This window comes from Acinonyx jubatus, chromosome E1 (assembly GCF_027475565.1).
Source record: "Acinonyx jubatus isolate Ajub_Pintada_27869175 chromosome E1, VMU_Ajub_asm_v1.0, whole genome shotgun sequence".
NCBI lineage: Eukaryota > Metazoa > Chordata > Mammalia > Carnivora > Felidae > Acinonyx > Acinonyx jubatus.
The window spans coordinates 54,123,113-54,146,113 of NC_069397.1; the positions used below are offsets into that span (position 1 = coordinate 54,123,113).

The 23,001-nt window shown below is 49.6% G+C and overlaps 2 protein-coding genes across 6 annotated transcripts; one reads left to right on the forward strand and one right to left on the reverse strand.

Annotated features, from left to right (window-relative positions):
- Window positions 1-754: 754 nt before the first annotated feature.
- Window positions 755-20,084, forward strand: ARMC7 (armadillo repeat containing 7). 5 transcript variants are annotated; one of them, XM_027052597.2, is made up of 4 exons: window positions 936-1,294; window positions 1,389-1,532; window positions 3,974-3,978; window positions 6,211-6,414. In XM_027052597.2, exons 1-4 carry the CDS (start codon window positions 1,204-1,206, stop codon window positions 6,301-6,303), a joined length of 333 nt encoding a protein of 110 aa, XP_026908398.1. In that variant the 5' UTR covers window positions 936-1,203; the 3' UTR covers window positions 6,304-6,414. The 5 variants fall into 5 exon arrangements, 4 of the variants coding, with proteins under 4 accessions (XP_026908397.1, XP_026908398.1, XP_026908394.1 ...); XR_003417908.2 differs by lacking the exons at window positions 3,974-3,978; window positions 6,211-6,414 and adding exons at window positions 7,939-8,092; window positions 18,454-18,591 and having other exon boundaries at window positions 939-1,294; XM_027052596.2 differs by lacking the exons at window positions 3,974-3,978; window positions 6,211-6,414 and adding an exon at window positions 18,454-18,594 and having other exon boundaries at window positions 755-1,294; window positions 1,389-1,468.
- A 1-nt stretch (window position 20,085) lies between these two features.
- On the reverse strand, window positions 20,086-21,924 carry NT5C (5', 3'-nucleotidase, cytosolic). The gene is made up of 5 exons (XM_027052592.2): window positions 21,700-21,924; window positions 21,188-21,288; window positions 21,044-21,104; window positions 20,583-20,697; window positions 20,086-20,465 (listed from the first exon to the last, which is right to left on the reverse strand). Exons 1-5 carry the CDS (start codon window positions 21,883-21,885, stop codon window positions 20,302-20,304), a joined length of 627 nt encoding a protein of 208 aa, XP_026908393.2. The 5' UTR covers window positions 21,886-21,924; the 3' UTR covers window positions 20,086-20,301.
- Window positions 21,925-23,001: the final 1,077 nt, after the last annotated feature.

A 23,001-nucleotide genomic window follows, 5' to 3' on the forward strand; every position in this document is an offset into this window, starting at 1 on the left:
CATTCAGCAGAGGGAAATTCAACCTCATCTGCCCCCAGCCAAGAGTGGCAATAATCTCTGGGCAGAATGCCTTCCACAAATATTGAGCATTTACTCCGTGCCAGAGCTGGGCAGGGAAGAGTAAGTCTTGGTGCTGCCCTCAGCACAAAACCAAGGCCCGAGAATTGTTCCCCAAGGAGGAAAGCCCCTGAGTCTCTCGGAGGGGACAAATGAGGAAGAGAGAAATGAAGGAAGGCGGCCCATCTGATTCCAGAATCCACACTTAGCTGTTTTCCTGGGAATTCTCTAGAGAGGGTCTGGAGCAGTTCCTGACCAGTGGAGAGTAGAGCTCACGTACATCCTGTCCCTAAGCTCTGCGCCCCTTAGCGCCCAGGACTTTGCCTCTCTGTCCAGCCAGAGGCAGAGAAGCCCCTGGCCACCTTGGGATGAGATGTACTTCCCCAGGTTGTATCAGCTCCCCACAGAAGTTGAAGGGCTTGATGAGGGGTCTTGGGGCCACTGTCCTAAGTAGAGCCTCCAGGGTACCCAAGAACCCAGATTCTAGTCATAACTCCTGTCCCAAGGGGTGTGCATAGGGCAGGGGCTGACTACAGGCACCATGGTCAAAAGACGCATGTTGGGGTGCAAGGAACTGACGCCCTCATTCCAGAGTCGTTCCTTGGTCTGGGAGGTTGGGGTGCGCCCCTCATCAAGAGCAAAGGGGGTTTTGAGGTCCTTCTGCTTCGACGTTCCCCCCACATGGGCGCCCTCCGACTCCTCTGGGTTCCCAAGGGCCCTTAGAGACACCCCTCGATGCAACCTCGACCCTTCACCACCCTTCCGGACGCGCGTCGCCCCCAGCCAGGGGCTCAAGGCACAGAACGCGCCGCTCACGCGCGCCGAGCGCAGGAACGATCCGGCCCCTTGTTTGCCTAGGCCCGCCCCTTCCGCCCTCTGGGGTGGGGCTAAGTGAGGCTTCCGCCGGAAACCTGGAATCGAGCAGGAAACCAAGCTCGGAAGCTAAGCTCTGGGTGTTGCTAGTGGCTCGTCCTCGTCTCCTGCGTCCAAATTTAGGTTTTCACGCCCAGTTTTTACAAGGTCCTGAGGCCCCACCTCACCCCCACATTCCAACTTCGGCAGAACCTGAGGCCAGGAAAGGAACCTATTTCCGGCCTCACCTCCCACTCTCCTGTCCTTCCCCGGTCCCCCTCTGCCCCCCTGACCATGGCCCAGAAGCCGAAGGTAGACCCCCACGTCGGGCGCCTGGGATACCTGCAGGCACTGGTCACGGAATTCCAAGAGACGGAGAGCCAAGGTGAGAAGGGCAGGGTGGGGGGCAGAAGACGGGGCAGTGGTCCGGCCGCCACAGCCGTTCCGAACCTGGCCCCAATGCCGCTTTTCTACCGCAGACGCCAAGGAGCAAGTACTGGCCAACCTCGCCAACTTCGCCTATGACCCCAATAACTACCAGTATCTGCGGCAGCTGCAGGTCCTTGATTTATTCCTCGATTCGCTGTCGGAGGAGAATGAAAACCTGGTGGAGTTTGCAATTGGTAAGGATGGGGCAGATCTCCCAGATACCTGATTTGACTTGGTGAGATAAGTGAGTCATTGGGAAAGGAATCTTTTAAGCAGTCCCTCTGCTGAGAAGGCAGGTCGTCTCATTGTCTGTACCAGCGATGTCTGTGCCACCTCCTCGGTTAACACATTGTCCCGGGTCACAGCTAGCTTGAGTCAGGTCTGCAACTAATGCCCAGGACTTCCTCTGCATGCGTGCTTTCCCTCCCACTTAGAGATGAGATAATAATTGAGGGAATGGATTGAAGCCACTTGAAGGGAAAAACGTTTATAGAATGCCGTTTCTAAACATCTCTATTAGAGGGGCGCCTGGGTGGCGCAGTCGGTTAAGCGTCCGACTTCAGCCAGGTCACGATCTCGCGGTCCGTGAGTTCGAGCCCCGCGTCAGGCTCTGGGCTGATGGCTCAGAGCCTGGAGCCTGTTTCCGATTCTGTGTCTCCCTCTCTCTCTGCCCCTCCCCCGTTCATGCTCTGTCTCTCTCTGTCCCAAAAATAAATCAACGTTGAAAAAAAAATTAAAAAAAAAATAAACATCTCTATTAGAAAAAAAAATTTTTTTAATGTTTATTTTTAAGAGAGAAAGCGTGCACATGGGGGAGAGGCAGAGAGAGGGAGACACAGAATCCGAGGCAGGCTCCAGGCTGTCAGCACAGAGCCTGTCACGGGGCTCGAACTCAGGAACCAAGAGATCATGACTCTAGCAGAAGTTGGATGCTTAACCAGCTGAGTCACCCAGGTGCCCCGTAAACATCTGTGTCTTAATGTATTAATATCAGGAGACGTAGAGGTGATTTGGAGTGGCTATGACTTCTGTAGTTGTTATGGTCTAAAACCCATGAATTATTCAGTGGACATACTTATTGGGCATGTACTGTGTGAGGAAGTTACTGTTGTTGTTTTGTTTTTTTCTTTAAGTTTATTTTGAGGGAGGGAGAAGGGGCGGGACAGAGTTGGGGGAGAGAGAATCCTAAGCAGGTTCCACACTGTCAGTGCAGAGCCCGATGTGGGACTTGATCTCAGGATCCATAAGATCATGACCTGAGTTGAAATCAAGAGTCAGATGCTTAGCCGCCTGAGCCACCCAGGGGCCCCTGCTGTTCTAAATGCTGGAGATATGGGGAACAAGTTGGGGAAAGGTCTTTGCCCTCAAGGAACTTACATTCTAGTAGGGGGAGACAGATGGTGAGCAAACAAACAAAAAAGCTGAGGCTCTGAAAGAAGTGAACAGGGTGATGATGGAGAGCATAGGTGGGAGCTGCTTCATTTCTGCCATCATGGGAAGTCATTGTATAAAGAGGCCCAGCATGGTCAGGAACCCTAAAGCAGGAGGAGCCAGAAAGAAGGCTGATGTGGCAGGCTATGGTGAATGAAGCAGATTGGTACAAAATGGGTTACAGAGGTGGGCGGCACCACAATTTATAGGGACTTAGATCTAGGCCATGGAAAAGAGTTTGGATTTATTCTGAGGACAAATGTTCATTTTTCAATATGCATCTTAAAAAATAACATTTTTTGGGCGCCTGGGTGGCGCAGTCGGTTAAGCATCCGACTTCAGCCAGGTCACGATCTCGCAGTCTGTGAGTTCGAGCCCCGCGTCAGGCTCCGGGCTGATGGCTCGGAGCCTGGAGCCTGTTTCTGATTCTGTGCCTCCCTCTCTCTCTGCCCCTCCCCCATTCATGCTCCGTCTCTCTCTGTCCCAAAAAATAAAATAAAAAATGTTGAAAAAAAAATTAAAAAAAAAAATAAATAACGTTTTTCTACACAACCAAAGGAATCTTATTTACATAAAGAAACCTTTTATTTATTTCTTAGGTTTATTTATTTATTTTAAAAGAGAGAGAAAACCCACATGCCTGCCAATTGGGGAGGGGCAGAGAGAGAGAGAATCACAAGCAGGCTCCGAGCTGTCAGTGCAGAGCCCCATGTGGGGCTCAGTCTCACGAATCGTGAGATCATGACCTGAGCTGAAATCAGGAATCAGATGGTTAACCAACTGAGCCACCCAGGTGCCCTGAGAAAAAAACATTTTATAATAAATCCATTATCACTTAATACCTACTTATGCAAATTTTTCTAATAGTTCCCAAAATGACATTTTCCTGTTGGTTTGTATAAACCAGGAACCAATCCAGAATTCATGCATCTAATCTGGTTGTTATGTTCCTTAGCTCTCTCTTTCTCTCTTTCTTTCTCTCTTTTTAAATGAACTTCGTGTTTTATTTCTTTAATTTTTTAAATGTTTATTCATTTTTTGAGAGAGAGAGAGAGAGAGAGAGAGAGAGAGAGCGCGCGCATGAGCAGGGGAGAGGCAGAGAGAGAGGGAAACACAGAATCCAAAGCAGGCTGCAGGCTACGAGCTGTCAGCACAGAGCCCACTGTGGGGCTTGAACCCACAAGCTGTGAGATCGTGACCTGAGCCAAAGTTGGCTGCTTAACTGACTGCACAACCCAGGCACCCTAAAAAAAAAAAAAAAAAAAAAAAATTTTTTTTTTTTTTTTTTTTTTTTTTTAAGTAAGCTCTATGCCCAGTGAAGGGCTTGAACTCATGACTCTGAGATCAAGAGTTGCATGCTCCATCTATGAGCCAGCTAGATGCCCCATGAACTTTGTATTTTACAACAGTTTTAGAAAAATTGCAAGAATAATACAGAGAGTTCCCATATATGCCACATCCAGCTTCTCTGTTATTAACATCCGACATTAGTATGGTACATTTGTTACAATTAATAAACCCAGTATTGATACATTATTAACTAAAGTCCGCACTATTCACATTTCCTTAGTGTTTCCGTAACAGCCTTTTACTGTTCCAGGATCCCATCCAGGATACTATATTACTTTTAGTTGTCACATCTTAGGCTCCTTTGGACTTGCCAGTCTCTTAGACACTCCCTTTTTTTTGATGGCACTGATGGTTTCAAGGATTGCTGGTCAGGTATTTTGTAAACTCTGCCTTAACTGGGATTTGTCTGATGCCTTTTTCTTGATTAGACTGGGTTATGGGTTTGGGGAAGGACAGCCACAGAGGTTAAGTGCCATTTTCATCACATCACACCATGTCATGGGGCCGTGCTCTCAGCATGACTTCTCACTGTGGGTGACGGCTTTGATCACCTGGCTGAGGTGGTGTTGGTCAAGTTTCTCCACTGTAAAGTTACTCTTTTTTCCTCCTCTTTCCATGTACTCTTTGGAAGGAAGTCACTACATAAATTGTCTCTTTTTGGGGAGCCTGGCTGGCTCAGTCAGTGGAGCATCGAACTCTTGATCTTGGAGTTGTGAGTTTGGGTGTAGGGATTACTTAAAAAATAAAATCTTTAAAAAATAATAAATAAAAAATTAAAAAATAAGTTATCTCTTTTAATCATTAGTAGACCCTTCTTTTGTAACACTAAATATTAAAGGATCCAGACTAGTTCTGCAGAATTTCCTGCCTTCCTAATTGTCTGGTTGCCTCTTTCTGGTGTCATTTAGTTTGTTCCTCTTTCCCCTTTATCTTCTGTAGCCTAGAAGTTAGGCTGTAGGCCTTGATAGAATTAACTAACACTTTTTTTTTTTTTTTTTTTTTTTTGCGCTGAATACATCATAGGTAGGTGTGATTTAAAATTTTGAAAGACCATCCAGGTTGGCCCCTTCTATTTGGGGTACCTGGGGCCAGAGTACAAATGGGGGTCGTCCCTCCTCTTGTCACCACAGTAGGTCTCACATTCCTTATGTGTGGACATCCTGGCTCTGTCCATACCTGCTCTGTGGCCACTCCTTCGGACTTAGGAGTGTCCGCACAACAGGGGTTGTACACACCATCAGTCGAGTCCACCCCCCTGGGAGTCAGGATCCAGGAAAGAGGCCCATGCAGTTGTGGGAGCAGGTTCAGGGCCTAGAGCTCCAGGCATGGGGCAGAGGAGGATGGGCTCTGGGTGGACTCCCTGGACTCTTCAACCTGTGGAGAAGGCCCTTAGAGTGAGGCCCTCTGAAGCAGGGCCAGGAGCCCCAGTTGCCCAGGTGTACGAGTGGTGCTGGCTCGTGTCTGTGTCCCTCTGGAAGGTTATTATGCTAAGTAAATATTCTAAACAATCGGTCACTTTAAGATTTTCTTTTGTGTACGTCCTCCAGCCCCTCCCTCTGCTCCACAGCTTCTGCCATCTGAATGGTGACAGTGGCCCCTGCGGAGCATGTGGCTAAACCTCCACCTGGGAGCAGTAGAGCTCCTCCAGCTCAAGCTTTTGACTGGAGAAAACTTGCATGAAAGGAGCAGTCAACCAAAAAAAGTTTTTGCAGGATCAGGAAGTAACTTTCCCAAGGCAGGAGCTCTCTGAGCCCCTGGTGTGCTGGGCCTGGCCTGGATTCTTGCTCTCCTGGGCAGCTTCCCAGAGTGGGTGATCAAGCCCTGGACCTGGAATCCCCAGTCCCAGCTGTTCCACTTCCTAGCTGATTCTTGTGGCTGAGTTCCATCTGTCCCTTCTTTGAGACTCATTCCCTCACCTGTGTTTGCCCTACTCTGCAGGACTGTCGGGGGGAACAGACGCACGGGTGCGTGTGTCTGTCTCTGTGAAGGTACTTTGCCTAGCTGGTTACTCTGTTAGTATCATTATCACCAAGCTTTTCCCTGCCACTTTTCCTCTTTATTTTCTCTTCCTCTCCTTCCCACCAGCGCAAGATCCCTAATCCCCAGAATAGTAGCTTTCCCAGCCTTGAATCCCTCCATGGGGTTGTCGGCAGAGTAGATTTCTCTTGTATTTATTGTGCGTGACAGGGAGTCCCCGTCGTACTTAGGTGCACGTTTTGCTATTGCTGTCATTTCCTTTTCTCTTAATGTCGCTGGCCCTAAATGGCCAGCTGCCGGGTGCTTATTCTACTAACAGGCTCTTGTGGCAGGCCTGAGATTGTGATCTCCACGAGGACAGAGCCCAGCTTTGCCTATCTCTGGGGAAGGGGAGGGAAGGGCCCAGAAGGTGCAGAGCACTAACCATGACTTGTTGCTGCAGCCCTGAGTGGGGTTGGTTCTGGAATAACTGGCAGAGAGAAGAGGTGGGTTAGATTGCCTGTGGCCCACAGAACCAAAACCAGTGTCCGTTGGTTGGCAAGGAGCGTAGTGAGTTTGGTAAGAGCTGGGCTTTGGGGTCAGGCAGGCCTGGGTTCAAGTCCTGGCTCTCCCGCTTAACTCCTGGCCTGTGATTTGCCTTCTCTCATCATGTCAGGCGGGGCAGCACCAGTACCTGCCTCACAGAGTTGTTGAGAGAATCAAATGAGATCAAGTGTCTGTAGCTGCAGGATCCCCTAGGCCCCCACCCCAAGGGCCTGGTGTCCAGGGCCCCCTCTGAGGATAAACAGTTCCCTCATCTCCCAAAGAGGAGGTGGGATGGCATGCTGTCCTTCACGAGGGGAACCACTTGTCTGCCTCAGGGGTTCTTTCCTTCTGGAAAAACACTGAATAATAGAAAAAATAAAGAAAGTTGATCGTTGGCCTCCCAGCGAGTGTCTGGGCAGCATTAGGCAAAGGGAGCCTGGCCCTAATGCATGTGTTGGCGCTGCACCCAGGCCCCCCTAGCTACAGAGCTGGTGCTCTCGCACTTCGGAGGACGTGGAGTGATAGCTGGCACTCAGGGAGCACCCTCTGTGTGCCAGGCACTGCCTTCTGTGCTTTGTCGCCTCTGACCCTGAGACACTGAAAGTGGTGCTCATAACTTCCATTTTCCATAAGGAGTCTGAGGCTTAGGAAGGATCAGTGGGTTGGCCCGAGGTTTAAAGAGTGCCAGCCTGGGACAGAAACCAAGGCTGTCAGATTCTAGAAGAGGGCAGAGGAGTTCCCAGTTCCTAGGTCTGTGGAAGGTTGAAAGGCACTTCCTCCAAACCCTTCATGTTACTGATGAGGAACCAGGCATGGAGAGAGCACTGCCCCTCGGCTGGTTCATGGCAGGGCAGGGTCCGAATGCAGGCTTCCTTCCGCCTGCCCTTGCAGCCCACCACAGTGGCGGGCATGCTTCTGGGGTGGTGCTGATGCGCTCAGCGCTGAGATGAGACCTCCTGTCAAGTGGCTCTGCCCGCCCTGGGGGCTGAGGGCCTGACCGCCAGCACTTTGGTTCAGCTGCAGTTGTTTTTGTGGGCTGTGGTGGCAGGTCTGAGAGCTGCACTGTGGCGAGTTGGGGTCCCCGACCATTGACTTGCCGGGGGGCCATCTTCCTGTGACCTGTGAAATACCCTGGGGAGGATGACTACAACCTTAAAGAAGAATCTGGTTCCGGTGGTTGCCTGTAGCCCGCAGGGATTTTTGAGTCTCTGTACCTTCCCCTTTCTTGGCCTTTTCTTTTGTGGATTTGTCCGTTTAGAACAACTGTAGAACTGTTTTACCTTTTGGTTGTAGTCCTGGCTTCCTTTTTCCCCTCAGGGTGAAGGGCTCTGGTTGGGAGCTGTTATGATAAAAGCTGCCTTTCTGGATGCCTACTGTCTGCCCACGGTGTGCCCACAACTTGCCAGCACATGCCCACCTTGTACCAGCACCGCCTGCAAGGTCTCTGAATGTGTCACCAGCCGCAAGGCAGGTAGGACTCAGCCCTCTTTATGTATGAGGAAACAGCTCTTCAGTGAGGTTAGGTCCATTGCCTGGGGCTCACACTGTTAGTGATGACTGGAGCCAGGAATTTACCCAGTCTCCCTGGATCCAAATTCCATGCCCAGGGGACCCAGCTGGCAGACCCAATGCTGAAACTACAGAGCATCGTCTTCCTTTGTTCTTTGTTTCCACTGCACCTTGCCATTTCCACGCTATCCGTGCACAGCCCAGGGCCTTGCTTGATCGCCCACTAAGAGGAGCTGCCACTGGGAGACAGCAGTGGTTCGGGCCAGAGCTGCCCTTGTTGGGGATGGGAGGTGGGAGTGGGTGAATTACAGAGAGCCAGATAAAAAGCCTGGATCTCAGTAAATACTCAAATGAGTGAAAGAATTTGGAGCTCTTGCTCCAAATGAAGCCTTTGGCATTAATTTGGGAATGTTTGCCCAAAGCACTATTGGTTGACTCTGACGCGTTCTAGATGCAGTGTGTTCACCACTGCATCAGCCTAGATGCTGTATGGAGACACAAAGGAACCAGGAGAGGGCGCCTGGGCGACTCAGTCAGTTGAGCAAGCATCTGACTTGATTTCAACTCGGGTCATCATCTCATGGTTCATGAGTTCGAGCCCCGAGTGGGGCTGCACACACACAGTGCAGAGCCTGCTTGGGATTCTCTCTCTCTCTCTGCCCTTCTTGTGCTCGCTCACGCTGTATCTCTCTCTTTCAAAATAAATAAACTTAAAAAAGTGCCAGAAAACTTACAAAAAAAAAAAAAAGAGAGAGAGAGATGCCAGAAGAGAATTCTCTGCCTCCAAGAAAACTGGTTGAATCTTAGGATATCACAGAATACTTGGCAGTTTTGTTACTAAATCAGGGTTCCGGGGAGCACCTAAGTGGCTGCATTGGTTAAGAGTCTGACTCTTGATCTTAGCTCACGTCTTGAGTTCAGCGCTGGACGTGGAGCCTACTTAAAAAATACATAAAAATAAATAAAACGGGGTTCAAGTAAGTGGCTTCCCAGAATTCATGTTAAATTAATTTCCCGGTTTCTATTTCCTGCAATACATGTAGTTGCCACCAGATGGTGGTGGTGCTCAGAAAAAGACCAGTATTTAAAAAATAAAAAAAAAGAAAAGAAAAAAAGACAAAGATAAATCCTCAGCAATCTCTGGGGAAAAAATTTTTTTTTAATACTCACTTACTTTGAGAGACAGCGCACACACATGGAAGAGGGGCAGAGAGAGAGGGAGACAGAGAATTCCAAGCAGGCTTGCGTTAGTGCAAAGCCCGACATGGGGCTCGATCCCACAAACCGTGAGATCATGACCTGAACTGAAACCAAGAGTCAGACACTTAACCAGGTGAGCTACCCAGGCGCCCCCCTGGAAATACTACTTAATAAAATTGAAGGCAGGCACTCCCCATGACCCAGAATTGTATTCATAGGGTTAGGGTACATGCACATGCAGACACATGCAAAAATGTCACCAGCAGCATGATCTATAACAGTTCCAAACTTGAAACAGTCAATAATAGAGTGGATGCTGACATTATGGGATATTCATACTGCTCACTGAGCAAGGTAAATGAACAATCTGTAGCTACATGTAGTAATCTTACCTGACGTTAAGCAAATGGTGCTCCACACATAATACATACAGTGTAACTATATTTCCGTAAAATCCAAAAATAGGCGGAAGTGAGTTATGGTATTAGTATAGCAGGGGTATATATAGTAAAATTATTTTTTATTAAAAATTTAAAAGTTCCTGCTTGTTAATTAGAAATTATTAAACTATTACAAGTCAGGAAGGTGTTCACCTCTGATGGGAGAGAATTGGATCAGGAAGGGACATGCAGAGGCTTTTGGGTTGCTGACTATTTTCCTTCTTGACCTTGGTGCTGGTTACATGGGCACGTGCATTCTCATTGTTAAACTCTACCTGTATGTGTCATTTCTTTCTGTACATGTGGGTTGAAGGTATGGCCCTGTGCCAGCCTCTGGGGCTATAAACAGGTGCATGCTTGGTCCACATGTACTGCGTGCTGGGTGGCGGGGGCGGTGGTGGTACTTGATCACATTCTTTCAATTATCTTGAGCCATTTTGCTGATAAAGAAACTGAGGCTTAGAGAAACTGAGTTGCTTGCTCTGGTCACCTAGGTCCTCAGTGGCAGTGCCAAGAATCTAACTAGATCTGCCCACCTTTGCTTCATCCTCCATATTCTGGGGCTTCACTATACCTCCTTCTCTCACTGATGAGTTAGGTAGGCTCCTGGGATCATACAGCTTTCTGCTTAAAAAGGAATACCTCGGGGCACCTTCTGCCTCAATAGGTAGAGCATGCAACTCAACTCATGATGTCGGAGGTCATGAGTTCAAGCCTCACGGGCTTAGAGTTCACGTAAAATAAAATGAAACAAAACAAAAAACAAGGAAGGGGTGCCTGGGTGGCCAGTCAGGTAAGCACCCAACTTCAGCTCGGGTCATGATCTCATGGTTCGTGGGTTTGAGCCCCATGTCATGCTGTCTGCTGTCAGTGTGGAGCCCCATGTCCACCTCTCTCTCTGCCCCTCCCCTGTTCTCTTTCGAGCGCATGCTCTCTTTCTCGGTCTCAAAAATGAATAAACATTAAAAAAAAAAAAAAGGAATTCCTCAGCCATCCATCTGTGGCAGGATTCCCCTTACAGAAAGGGGGTGACGTCAGTGTTCTCACCCCACTGCTTCCTTCCACACTAGCTGGACCGGGGCAGTCTCTGCCCTCCCTCCTGGACTTGCAGAGACCAGTTTCCCTTCCACTTAGTTCTGGACCCAAGCAAGGTGTGTGTGTGTGTGTGTGTGTGTGTGTGTGTGTGTGTGTGTGTGTGTGTGTTAATTTATGCGAATGCATGATTGACTCACATGGTACAGAATTCAAAAGGATGTGTCGTCAACAGTAACACCTTCTGTAGCCTCTTCTGGAAGCAGCCATTTACTAGTTTCTTTTATATCCTCCCAGAGATTATTTTCAGGATTTATGAACAAATATGTGTATTTACACTTACACCTTTTTACAAGTTCTACGCTTGTGGTGGCATATGATATGTATGTTCTGCTTTTTCTTTCTTTTTTCTCTCTCTCTCTCTCTTTTTTTCTTTTTTTTTTTTTTAGCTTAGCATCATGTCTCAGTGCACCTGCAGTATCAGCCCATAAGGAGCTGCCTCATTCTTTGTGAATGCTGCCTGCTATTCTGTGCAACGGAGGCAGGGGCACATTTAGGGGTGGCCATTCAGGTTGTCGCCACTTTGCCCTCACAGGTGGTGCTGCAGTGGAATACCTTATTTGTATGTCATTTCTCCCCTGTATGCAGTATGCCTGTAGAGTAAATTTCCAGAAGTGAAATATAGGTCAGAAGTGCGAAAAGCCTTGTTTTTTCTTCTTTTGATGTAATTTGACGTTTGTTATTATGGGAAACATTCATGAGTTTAGGTCAAAACTACGTGCAAGGCATTTTCAGAGAAGCCTATCTTCCATCTCTAAGCCTGTCACCTTGTTCCCCTCCTTTTTACACATAATGGTAGCTTTCTCTACTTACTGTTCTGTCTCTCCACATTTAAATTTCAGAAAGAACTGTTTTCAAGATGCTAAAGTAAAACCCAAGAATAAATAGGCTCAGATGAAGACTTTTATCTGGGATGGGCTGCATCCAGCCCAGTGCCCTGAGGCGTCTGAGTCATCAGAGGGCATAAAGTCTTGGGCCACTCTCTCCTAGGGCATGACCTCATTTAATTCCCCAGAACAATCCTTAGACCTTCCTGTCGCGGCATCAGCGCCCTTCTTGCTGTGTGACCTGAGGTCCCCTACCTGACCTCTCTGAGCCTTCGGGTTTCTCATCCTTGGTTTTACTTGGTGTTTTTCTCTTTTGCCTCTCCTGGGGGTTTCTGTGGTTCCGTGTGTCTAGAAGGGCCCTGCTTTTGCCTCTTATTCTTTTTTTTGTCTTGTCTGGTTTGCCTGAAACACTTTCATCAGCCAGTCAGAACTTGGTCTCCCTTTTGTTTGGTAACCACGGTTTAAATGGCAGCACCATCAACATACAGTGACGTGCACATATCTTAAGTGTCAGTTTGACGAATTTTTTTTCTTGAACTTTTTCTTGTTTTTTTAAGGTTTTAAATTTTGGTTAGTTAAAATTCAGTGTAATATTAGTTTCAGGTGTATGATATAGTGATTCAGCATTTCCACACAACATCCAGTGCAGTTTATTGGATTGTTAAATTCATTAAGGTATATGTATGTCTATGTAACCACTAAAATCAAGACCTAGAATGTTTCCATCTCCCCAGAAAGGTCCCTTTCCCAGTTAGTGTCTTCCACCCCCCCAGGTAACCAATATTCTAACCCATGGGTTTTACCTGTCCGTCCGTCCGTCTGTCCTTCCTTCCTTCCTCCCTCCCTTCCTTGATTTGATTTGATTTATTTAATGTTTATTTATTCTTGAGACAGAGACAGAGCGTGAATAGGGGAGGGACAGAGAGAGAGGGAGACACAGAATCTGAAGCAGGCTCCAAGCTCTGAGCTGTCAGCACAGAGCCTGACATGGGGCTCGAACCCACGAACTGTGAGATCATGACCTGAGCCACAGTCGGACACTTAACCGACTGAGCCAGCCAGGTGTCCCATATTTTATTTATTTATTTTAATTCTTACTTACTTTTGAGACAGAGAGCGATAGACCATGAACACGGAAGGGGCAGAGAGAGAGGGAGACAGAATCCGAAGCAGGCTCCAGGCTCAGAGCTGTCAGCACAGAGCCCAATGTGGCCCAAACTCACGAACCATGAGATCATGACCTGAGCCAAAGTCAGATGCTTAACCAACTGAACCACCCAGGTGCCCCCAAGATTTTATTTTTAAGTGATCTCCACACCCACCATGGGGCTGGAACTTACGACCCTGAGATCAAGAGTCACATACTCCACCAACTGAGCCAGCCAGGTGCCCCTGTTTTGCCTGTTCTTGAACTCCATCTGCATACAATCACACAGGATGTACTCCTGTGTCTGGTTTCTTTCACTCAGTGTTTTTGATATCCATCCAGATTTTTACAGTGTCCTTAGTTCATGTCTTCGTATGAATATGCCACAATTTGTTCATCCGTTCACCTGTTGCTGGAGATTTGAGTTGTTTCTAATTTAGAGCCTTTATGAAGAAAGCTGTTAGTTTGTACACAAGTTTTCTTGTATAGGTATGTACTCCTTTTTCTCAGAATTACGTAGAAGTGAAATTGTTGAGTCCTAGGGTAGGTGGATGTTTAACTTGTGAAGCTGCCACATACTTTTCCACCTTCATTATGCAGTGTGAGACCCCCATACCCCCTGTGTATGAGAATTCCAGCATCCCCACCTCCCACCAGCTCTTACTATTGTTGTTCTGCTTTGTTTTAGCCATGATAGGCATGTGGAGGCATCTGATCCTGCCTCTGAGAAGTAGCTATGAGCACTGTGTCCTACACTGGCCCTATTGTGCAGAGTTATCCAAGTCTCTGTTCATTTTTTACATTGTGTTCATCTTTCATTGATAGTAATATACTTTAAATCTTTTTTGTTATGTTTATTCATTTTGAGAGAAAGAATAACACACACACACACACACACACACACACACATGCTCAAGCCGTGGAGGGGCAGAGGAGAGAAGGAGAAAGAGAATCCAAAGCAGGCTCCGCACTGTCAGCACATAGTCTGATGTGTGGCTCAGTCCCACGAACTGTGAGATCATAACCTGAGCTGAAATCAAGAGTCAGTCAGCCAAAATCAAGACACTCAACCAGCTGAGCCACCCAGGCGCCCCAGTAATATATATTCCTTTATATGTTAAGTCTATTATTATATAATTTAATACTTAATATATATTAATAGACTTTATATATTAAGTCTATTAATTTTTTTAAATGGTGTCATTTGATGAGGTTTTTTTTTTTTTGAGCAGCAAGCAAAAGTTTATTAGAATATAAGATTAGAAAGGAAGAATAGGAAAGCTCTCTTTACAGAGAGAGAGAGAGAGAGAGAGAGAGCGAGCACGTGTGGGGGAGGGGCAGAGAGAGGATCCCAAGTTCAACGCGGGGCTCAAACTCCCAAAACACGAGCTCATGACTTGAGCCGAAATCAAGAGTCAGATGGTTAACTGACTGAACCACCCATGTGCCCTGGCTTTTACTTTCTAGGTGAAATTCAGCTTTTTTGTTTTGTTTTTTTTAAATCCTTTTCCTGGTTACAAAAAAAATTTTTTTCATGGAGGAAAACTTGGAAAATAAAATAAAAATGACTCCTAATCCTGCTGCACAGAAATAAGTATTGTTAGCATTTTGCTGTGTTTCCAGCTTGTCTTTTTTTAATGTATCTGTTTACTGAGCATGTGTTATATGCCAGCCTGAGGCGACAGCATGGGACAAGACAAAGTTCCCACCCTTGTGGGATTTGTTGTCTAGTGGGGCAACCTTCAGTAAACATGATGACCAGTAATTAGGTGTGAAGGAAGGAAATGAAGGTCGGGAGGGGGCTGGTTAGGGCTGTCACAGAAGGCTCTCAGAAGAGGTGACATCTTATTGAGCTTGCTTTTTTTATTGTATTTTTATCGTATATACAGTTTGATGACTTTCTTTCCTCCTCAACCTTATGTTGTAAGCATTTTCCCGTATTAAATATTCTTTGAAAACATGATTTTTAAGAACTGTATAATTTTCCATCAGATGGACGTACTGAACTTTATCTAACCAGCCTGCTATTGTTGGGCATTGTTTAGGAAGCTTCCAGTTTTTTGTGTTACCCTCTTCCTACAGCCCTCCTTAGTTCTTTAGGGCAGGGTCACAGAGGTAGACTCAGGAGGGAAAGCTCAAAGCACCCACGGCCTGGGCTTCTCCTGGGTCCTCTGGCTCCATTTTGGGTGCTCGTGTTGAGACTTCTTGCCCCCCCGAAGCCCCTCTCTTTCCAGACCTTCGTGTTCTCCCCTCTGAGGATCGCTGCCAGCAAGGCAGAGGGGCTTGAAGAAGTGCCTGTGGTTGGGCCCCAGGCAGTGGTGAGATCTGGCAGGCACAGGATCCACCCTTGGAGACTTCCTAGGTCTCCAGATAGGGAGCAGATTGGGCCAGCTGTCCTGAGGCCTCCTCCTGCCTTCACCGTCCAGCACGTGCCATCTGGTTATCCCCCATCCTGGGTGGCAGTGTCCCGCCCAGGCACATCTGCGTGTGATAGTGACTCACTAGCTGAGAGTGACTCAGGATTCATCTTATCATACTTTACAGCGGAGATAAATCCTACCCTCTGCCCCTGGTCCATTAGACTACGGTGTGGGTAGGAGGCTGGTTCACCGCTTGTAGTTCAGAAGACGTGGTGTAGGTGAGTCCGGGAAGCCAGAGGCCTGCCAGAGCATTTCTACTTGTGCCATGAGAGTGGCATAGGGTTTCCATCCCTGGGACTCGGGGCAAGTTACCCAACAGCTCAGCTTCCGCTGAAATAGGGGTGATAGCAACACTTCATGGGGTTCAGTCATGTTCCCAGCATGTTTCTGGTGAGAGCACCCCATTGCAGGTCCCTGGGTTGCGGAAGTAAACCAGAAAGCAGGGCCTTGCCTTATGGTGTCCAGTGACAGGGACAGACAGCAAGTATGGAAGGCAGTCAACAGGATGACCCCAGGATATGCTCAGGCCTCTGAGTGTCCCATAGGGAGGGAGCTCCCCATCAGAGTGCCTGGTCTCCCTCACCTCGTGACTCTGAGAGCGCCACTAAGCTGCTTCCTTCCCTCGGAGGTGCTCTGAGCCACAGCTCGAATGCCAGCACTGCAGAAGTCGGGGCGGGGGGGGGGGGGGGGGGCAACACCTCAGGAAGCCGTCCCATCCCCCAGCCCGCGGCCATTCCACCCTTACTCCCCTGCCCCCACCTTACCCCCCCCTCCCCCGGCTCACTGCTTTACAACCCCTGCAACAAATATTTGTGGAGCGCCTCTTGCGCCGAGCACCAAGGACTTGACCTCAAGGCACGTACCTTCTGGTGGGGCTTGGCAGTTAGCAAGAAAACCAACCTGCCAAGATGGTTTCTGGGAATACTAAGCGTATAAAGAAGACGTGCAGCGATGAGGCGAGTGCCATGGTCATGGTGGGGAGTGGCTAGTGGGTATTCCAGGGAAACCTTACTGGTGAGGAAGCAGTGAAGGGTTGATTCCCAGCATGAGGGAGGCAGCATGTGAAAATCTGGGGCCCAAAGGCCCTAAGGATGGGCTGAGGTGGTGGCTGTTGCGAGTGACAGGGACAGAGAGGACAGACTAGATGGTACGGGGCTGTGAAGACCTCAAAGGGGAGTTCAGATTTTATCCCAAATACAGTGAGAAGTCCCTAGAGGGTAGCTGGATTAAAACCTTTAAAGACATTTCCCTAGGGGCACCTGGGTGACTCCATTGGTTAAGCATCTGACTTCAGGTCAAGATCTCCTGGTTTGTGGATTCAAGCCCAGAGCCCCATGTCAGGCTCTGTGCTGACAGCTCAGAGCCTGGAGCCTACTTTGGAATCTGTGTCTCCCTCTCTCTCTGCCCTTCCCCTGTTCATGCTCTGTTTCTCTGTCAAAAATAAATAAAATGTTAAAAAAAAAATTTTTTTTTTTAATTTTTTTTTGTAACATTTTATTTATTTTTGAGACAGAGAACATGAACAGGGGAGGGTCAGAGAAAGAGGGAGACACAGAATCTGAAACAGGCTCCAGGCTCTGAGCTGTCAGCACAGAGCCCGACGCGGGGCTCGAACCCACGGACCGTGAGATCATGACCTGAGCCAAAGTCAGACGCTTAACCGACTGAGCCACCCAGGCGCCCCCCCCCCCCCAAAAAATGTTTTTTAATAAATAAATTGCACTGCATCCATAAGGTAGTCACTGCATGGCCATTAGATGGTGCCATGGTTGTAGATCTGTGGGCCTGGAAAGATGTTTACAAATACGTTGTGGGGCTTTTTTTTTTTTTTCAACGTTTATTCACTTGAGAGAGCATGAATGAGGGAGGGGCAGAGAGAGAGAGGGAGACCCAGAATCCGAAGCAGGCTCGAGGCTCTGAGCTGACAGCACAGAGCCTGACGCGGGGCTCGAACTCACGGACTGTGAGATCATGACCTGAGCTGAAGTCAGACGCTTAACCGACTAAGCCACCCAGGCACCCCTACGTTGTTTTGTGTTTTAAAGTTTGTTTATTTTGAGAGAGAGTGCAGGGGAGGAGGAGAGGGAGAGAGAATCCCATGCATACTCCGTGCTGTCAGTGCAAAGCCCAGTGCAAGGCTCCATTTCATGAACCATAAGATCATGACCTGAGCTGCAGTCAAGATTTGGACACAACCCACTGAGCTACTCAGGCACCCTGTTTGTTTGGTTTTGTTTGTTTGTTTGTTTGGTTTTAAAATAAGCTTATTTATTTTGAGAGTGAGAGAGCATACACACAGCAGGGTAGAGACAGAGAGAGAGAATCCCAAGCAGGCTCCATGCTGACTCAAGGCTTGATCCCACAAACCATGAGATCATGACCTGAGCTGAAACTAAGAGTTGGACGCTTAACTAACTGAGCCACCCAGGCGCCTGTATCACATTTTTATTAAATGTTTATATTTATTCACATATTTTGAAACTGAGGAATGAAAAGCAAATGTTAAATAGATGGTAGGATTAAGATGGCTTGTAATTTGGCTTCTAGTATTTATAACTGCTTTATTGAGATAGTATAAGCTGTACATCCTTAAAGGATATGATTTGATACGTATACACCTGTGAGACCATCACCTTACCTATGTTTTTTAATTCTGTAAAGTGATGTATTACAGATTTTATTTTATTTTTTTCCTTTAATTTTTTTTTTAATGTTTATTTTTGAGAAAGAGACACAGAGCATGAGTTGGGGAGTGGCAGAGAGAGAGGGAGACACAGAATCCAAAGCAGGCTCCAGGCTCTGAGCCGTCAGCACAGTGTCTGACGCAGGACTCTAACTCACAAGCCACAAGATCATGCCCTGAGCCAAAGTTGGACGCTTAACCGACTGAGCTGCCCAGGCGCCCCTGTGTTTTTGCTTTAAAAAAAAAAAAAAGGAAAGCATATTAACCATTGAACTGGCTGAACCAAGAGGGGAAGGGATTGGTACCCACTTCCTGAAGGCTAGGCTGTGATGGGCAGGCGGGAATCTTGAAAGGAAGGGCTGGGTACCAGAATGGACTTTGGACCTCTTGTCCCTGGGCCACCTTCTCATAGGCCTGGGCCCTTTCTCAGGACAAAGTGGGCCAAGAGAAGCTGGGAGGGGTGGTGGGAGGATGCCTAGGCCTGAGCATCCAGTCTCCCTTTGCCCTTCCCCAGGAGGCCTCTGCAACCTGTGTCCAGACAGGGCCAACAAGGAGCACATCCTGCAGACAGGGGGCATCCCCCTCATCATCAACTGCCTGTCCAGTCCCAATGAGGAGACCGTGCTGTCCGCTGTCACCACAATCATGTACCTGAGCTCGCCGGGCTCTGCCTCCCACCCTGAGCTGACTGCCATGCCCGTGGTGCAGTGCATGCTGCGCTTCTCTCTCTCGGCCAACACCAGGCTCCGGAACCTGGCCCAGATCTTCCTCGAAGACTTCTGTTCCCCAAGCCAGGTGGCGGAAGCCCGTAGCTGGCGGGCTCACTCTGCCCTGGGTATCCCACTGCCAAGGACTGAGGCCCTGCAGCAGCCCTGATCCAGGGAGATCTCATGGCCATTGACACCCTGACTGCTAGAGACAAGACCACAATCCCAGTGGGGACTCAGGGAGCGGGAGCAGCCTGGCTCCCACTGAGTGTGTTCTCCCCAAAAGGTGCCCTTTAAGGTATTTTAAAGGTGAGTTTTCTCAGTGTGACACATATTTACACTGTGATGAGAGGCATTAGATGAGTGAGGGAGCCAGACCTGGAGGCCCATGGAGGAGAGCAAAGGCCATTTCCATAGGTTGGCACCCTTAACCAGCTAGAAGTCAAGAGCCTGCCTCCTTCCCCCCCCCCCCCCCCCCCCCCCCCCCGCCTGCAACCCCCCACTTGAGCCAGGCTCTCAACCTAATGTGAGAGAGAAGCAGCTGGGACCCTAGATCCAGAGGCCTTGCAGAAGGGGGTTTTCATGAGGAGCACCTGGGCCTGGGATTAGAATTGTTCATGCTTGAGGGAATAACAGAAGTATCTGAAGTAATCTTGAGGAATACAAGTGAGAAGCCAGCTCTGGGAAGTTGGTCATGCCCACTCCAGGGCTATGGAAGCTGGGTACCTACACCACAAGGTCTCCAGGCTGGGCATTGGGTATGGTGGACACCGGCCTGGAGAACTCTGTGGCCTGGGATCACCTGTTTATCCACACAGGCCTATCTGCTGGGCACCATGGGCTTCAAAGACGAAGGTGTGGTCTCTACTCTTGAGTGATGCAGTCCGCTGACTGTGAAGGTAGCCATCAGGTGTTAAGACCACGAGTATGAGGGTGAGGACATATCAGAATAAGGCACAGATCCTTGAAGCTTCATATTCTGCCCTCGCCACCCCATGGCCCTGGCCTGAACGCCTTGGCCTTCCTCCTCTGTCATCAGGGTTGGGTTAGTGAGGGCAGGTCCCTGGCCCTGGAAGTCTCAGACTCAGGAGGGCTTCGCGAATGCAAGAGTGGTGCTCAGGGAACACAGAGGACCTCCTGACAAAAATCTGTGGTTTAGAGTCCACAGTGTATGTTGACCAGCACAGGGGAAGCGGTGTGGGACGACCATGGGAAGTTGGGGTTCAGGAGCAATGGGGAGCTTCCTGGCCTCCCTTCTGCAGTCCCTCAAGGTTGACCTCCATGGTCACGATGAAAGATGGCAGATGCAAGAGGCATGGTATCCAGATGGGTGTGGAGGTGGGACTGAGGACAGGAGAAAGCCTCCTCAGCCTGCATTCCAGCTGCCCTCCCTAGGGTTCCTGTACCTCTACTTTCCCAAATAAAGGGCCTTTAAAGAGTGGTGAGCCAAAGTGTTTTATTAAACAGGTTCCTGAGTAGTTTTCCCACCATGATTCCTTGCCAGCCGTCTTGTGGGGTTCCAGATGGCTGCCTTGTGAGAACCGAGGTTACTGTGTCTCCCTGCTCCACGGTGCTGGTGGCCACCGCCATGGCACTGCCCTGTCATCCAGCTCTGCTGGTATTCCCTGATGGCCTGCCTTCCCTTCCTTCAGCTACTACCCACTGTCCCCCCCCCCCCCCCCCCCCCGCTTGCTGTCTATGATCTCCCTCCAGTTGTCACTCCAGGAGAGCAGCCGTCTCCTTGTGGGGGGCAGGGCGAGGTGCTGGTTGTGGCAGCAGGTGAACAAAATGTGCTCCCAGGTTGGGGTCTCCTCTTGGCCTGGGACAGGATGCAAGAGAAAGGCAGGGAGATGCAGTCTATAATCTGGTTATTTTTACTCCCTCCCTAATCCAGCAGGCCAAATGCCTGGAAGGTTGCCAGGAAAACGGGTCTAACCTCGAATGGTGTCCTTGTCGTCAATGAGCAGGTCCCCCAAGACCACCGTCTTGTCCCTCGTCAGGATAATGCGCTCCACAAACTGCGGCCCCAGGTGATTCTCCACCCAGCGGTACTGTGGAGGGGGCACAGGTCGGTCAGCAGGGCCAGTGAGTAAGTAGGTGGGAGTGGGGTCTCCAGCCCTTGAGAGATGCTGCTCCCCTCCCCCCACACTTCCTGTGTTTCTGCCCGTTTATTTAAAAAAAGGGCTTTTTAAGTTTAATTATTTTGAGAGAGAGCACGAGCGAGAGAGCAGGGGAGGAGCAGAGAGAGAGGGAGAGAGAGAATCCCAAGTAGGCTAGGCACCTTCAGCACAGAGCCTGAGCCCTAAACGACCGAGCCCCCGGGTGCCCCTCTCCTAGTTTACTTTAATCCTCAAGATTTAGGAAGCAGTTTGCTATCAAGCGCTGGGGCAGCCGCACCTTCTCGGCCACACAGTGTTCATACTTCGTCAGAGGGCTGGTGCAGATGAAGACTTCGGTGCTGCACGCAAGGGGCGCAGGTTAGACTTAGGGTGGTGCCCTCCCTTCTTCTCCACCGCCCCTCCCCTCTTTGCCCTTTCTCACTCCTGCATGTTGTTCATCTCCTGCAGGGCTTCCAAGGCTCCAGGGATAGGCTCCAAGTCTAGGAAAAAGCCTGGGGCTTCATACACACTGGCCACTTTGTCCTGAAAGATACCATGTTCTTGTCCCAGCTTCTGCCTCCAGCAGATCTAGCCCCAGAGAGGACTCTCAAAGGATTCCTGGGGGGTTTTGGTCTCCAAATCAAAGCCTCGGGGAGACGATTTTGCTTAGGGGGAAGCGCTCTGACAGACTTTCTCGTCCAGGGCGAACAATGGATTCTAAACGGAGGGTTTTGTTAAACAAAGGGGGAAGACAGTCTTGCCCAAGGGGTGGGCTCCCATTCTTAGGTGCCGTGTGGGGTCGGGGCTCGGGCTCCCTTGCATCCTATGGGGTTCGGGCCCTTGCTCCCGGGTATCCTGCGGGGTCGGGACTCCTCGCTCCCGGGGACACTGTGGGGACTGGGGCTCCCTGCCCGCGGACACCCGGCGTTGCATTCCCGCCCTTTCCCTACTTACCGCCAGGTCTGGCCGCAGGGCTCGGTACTGCTCGCGGGCGAGGAAGCCGCGGCGCTTTTCCAGCGCCACGTGCGGCTCCCCGGGGAACCGGCGGCGGAAGCCCCGCAGGAGGCCGGCCTCGAAGTCGGCCAACACGCCATCCATGTCCACCAGCACCCGCACCGGCCGCGCGCGCCGCGCCGCCATCGCCGCAGAGGCCGGGCTGGGATTGGTGGGGAGGGGGGGCGGGCAGGCGCGGGCCGTAGCTTCCGGAGGCGCGCGGTGGGCGGGCGCACCGGGCTCATTTGCATGGGCGCCGGTGAGCCGGGCCTCGCGGGAGGGCGCGACTTTCCCCTGGAGGCGGCGCGGAGCGGCCCGAGAGCGCGCCCGCCTGCACGTGTACCTCCCCCAACTCCGCGGGGGACCGTACCCGCTCACCCCAAGCGGACCCGGGCGGGTCGTGGGCCGCTCGAGGGCGGATCTCAAATTCTGCGATGGGTGAATCCTGTGGGGCTGGCTCCGCCCCTACAGTCGCGACCGCGAGTCCCGGGGCCACCGGCACAATTCCCTGCTTGTGGGACAGGGCACAGGATCACACCGGATCCCGGGCCAGAACTCCCTGAGGCCCGAATCATGGGGGCTCCCAGTAACTTTGAAGTGAATGACTGCTGAAGACCCCTGACTCGTGTGAGTGGAGCTCCTAAGAGATGAACTCATAAACCAGAGTTGGGAGCATCCACTTTATGCATCCAGTCCCACCCAGAGGACACGATTTCCAACAAACTCACGTAATCGGGGAAGGTCCTTTCTGTGGAAGGGACACCGCTGTTCTAGAATTGGCAGTTACAGCCCCCTCTAGAAAATGCCTAACATGGCTAAGTTTTGTTGACGCTCCTTTGTAGATTTTTCTCAACTTCCTGACTACGTCCAAATACATTTTCCTACAAACCATAAACTCAGATTTGATTAAGTGACCCGTCTTCCTCTAGTTCCCCATCTGAGCACCCAATACTTCCAAACTAATGTTGAAACACATTACAAAGGGGAGACTAGCCTCTCCTTCTAAAGTGATCTAATTAAAAAACTCTCAAGAAGAGGTACAATCGCTGTAGGCAATAGTGAGTCCTCCAATGTTCCCCCTCCTTCCCATTCAAGTCACACAAACTGGATTTATACCCAGTTTATACCCAGGCCAAAGTGTCAACGAAATACTGATTGTTCTGCCATCATCATAAAATCATTCAACTCCACTTTGTAAACCCTAAGCTTTCTAAGTAGAAAATTTAACACCCTTACCAAACATGTTACATAGAATTTCATAAA

Coding starts and splice junctions, on each gene's coding strand:
- ARMC7 (XM_027052593.2), top strand. CDS start 1,204: ATGGCCCAGAAGCCGAAGGTAGACCCCCACGTCGGGCGCCTGGGATAC. Junction 1,295..1,388: donor CCAAGAGACGGAGAGCCAAG/GTGAGAAGGGCA, acceptor TTTCTACCGCAG/ACGCCAAGGAGCAAGTACTG. Junction 1,533..18,453: donor CCTGGTGGAGTTTGCAATTG/GTAAGGATGGGG, acceptor GCCCTTCCCCAG/GAGGCCTCTGCAACCTGTGT.
- NT5C (XM_027052592.2), bottom strand. CDS start 21,885: ATGGCGGCGCGGCGCGCGCGGCCGGTGCGGGTGCTGGTGGACATGGAT. Junction 20,698..21,043: donor AACACTGTGTGGCCGAGAAG/GTGCGGCTGCCC, acceptor CCCCCTCCACAG/TACCGCTGGGTGGAGAATCA. Junction 20,466..20,582: donor CGACAAGGACACCATTCGAG/GTTAGACCCGTT, acceptor ATCCTGTCCCAG/GCCAAGAGGAGACCCCAACC.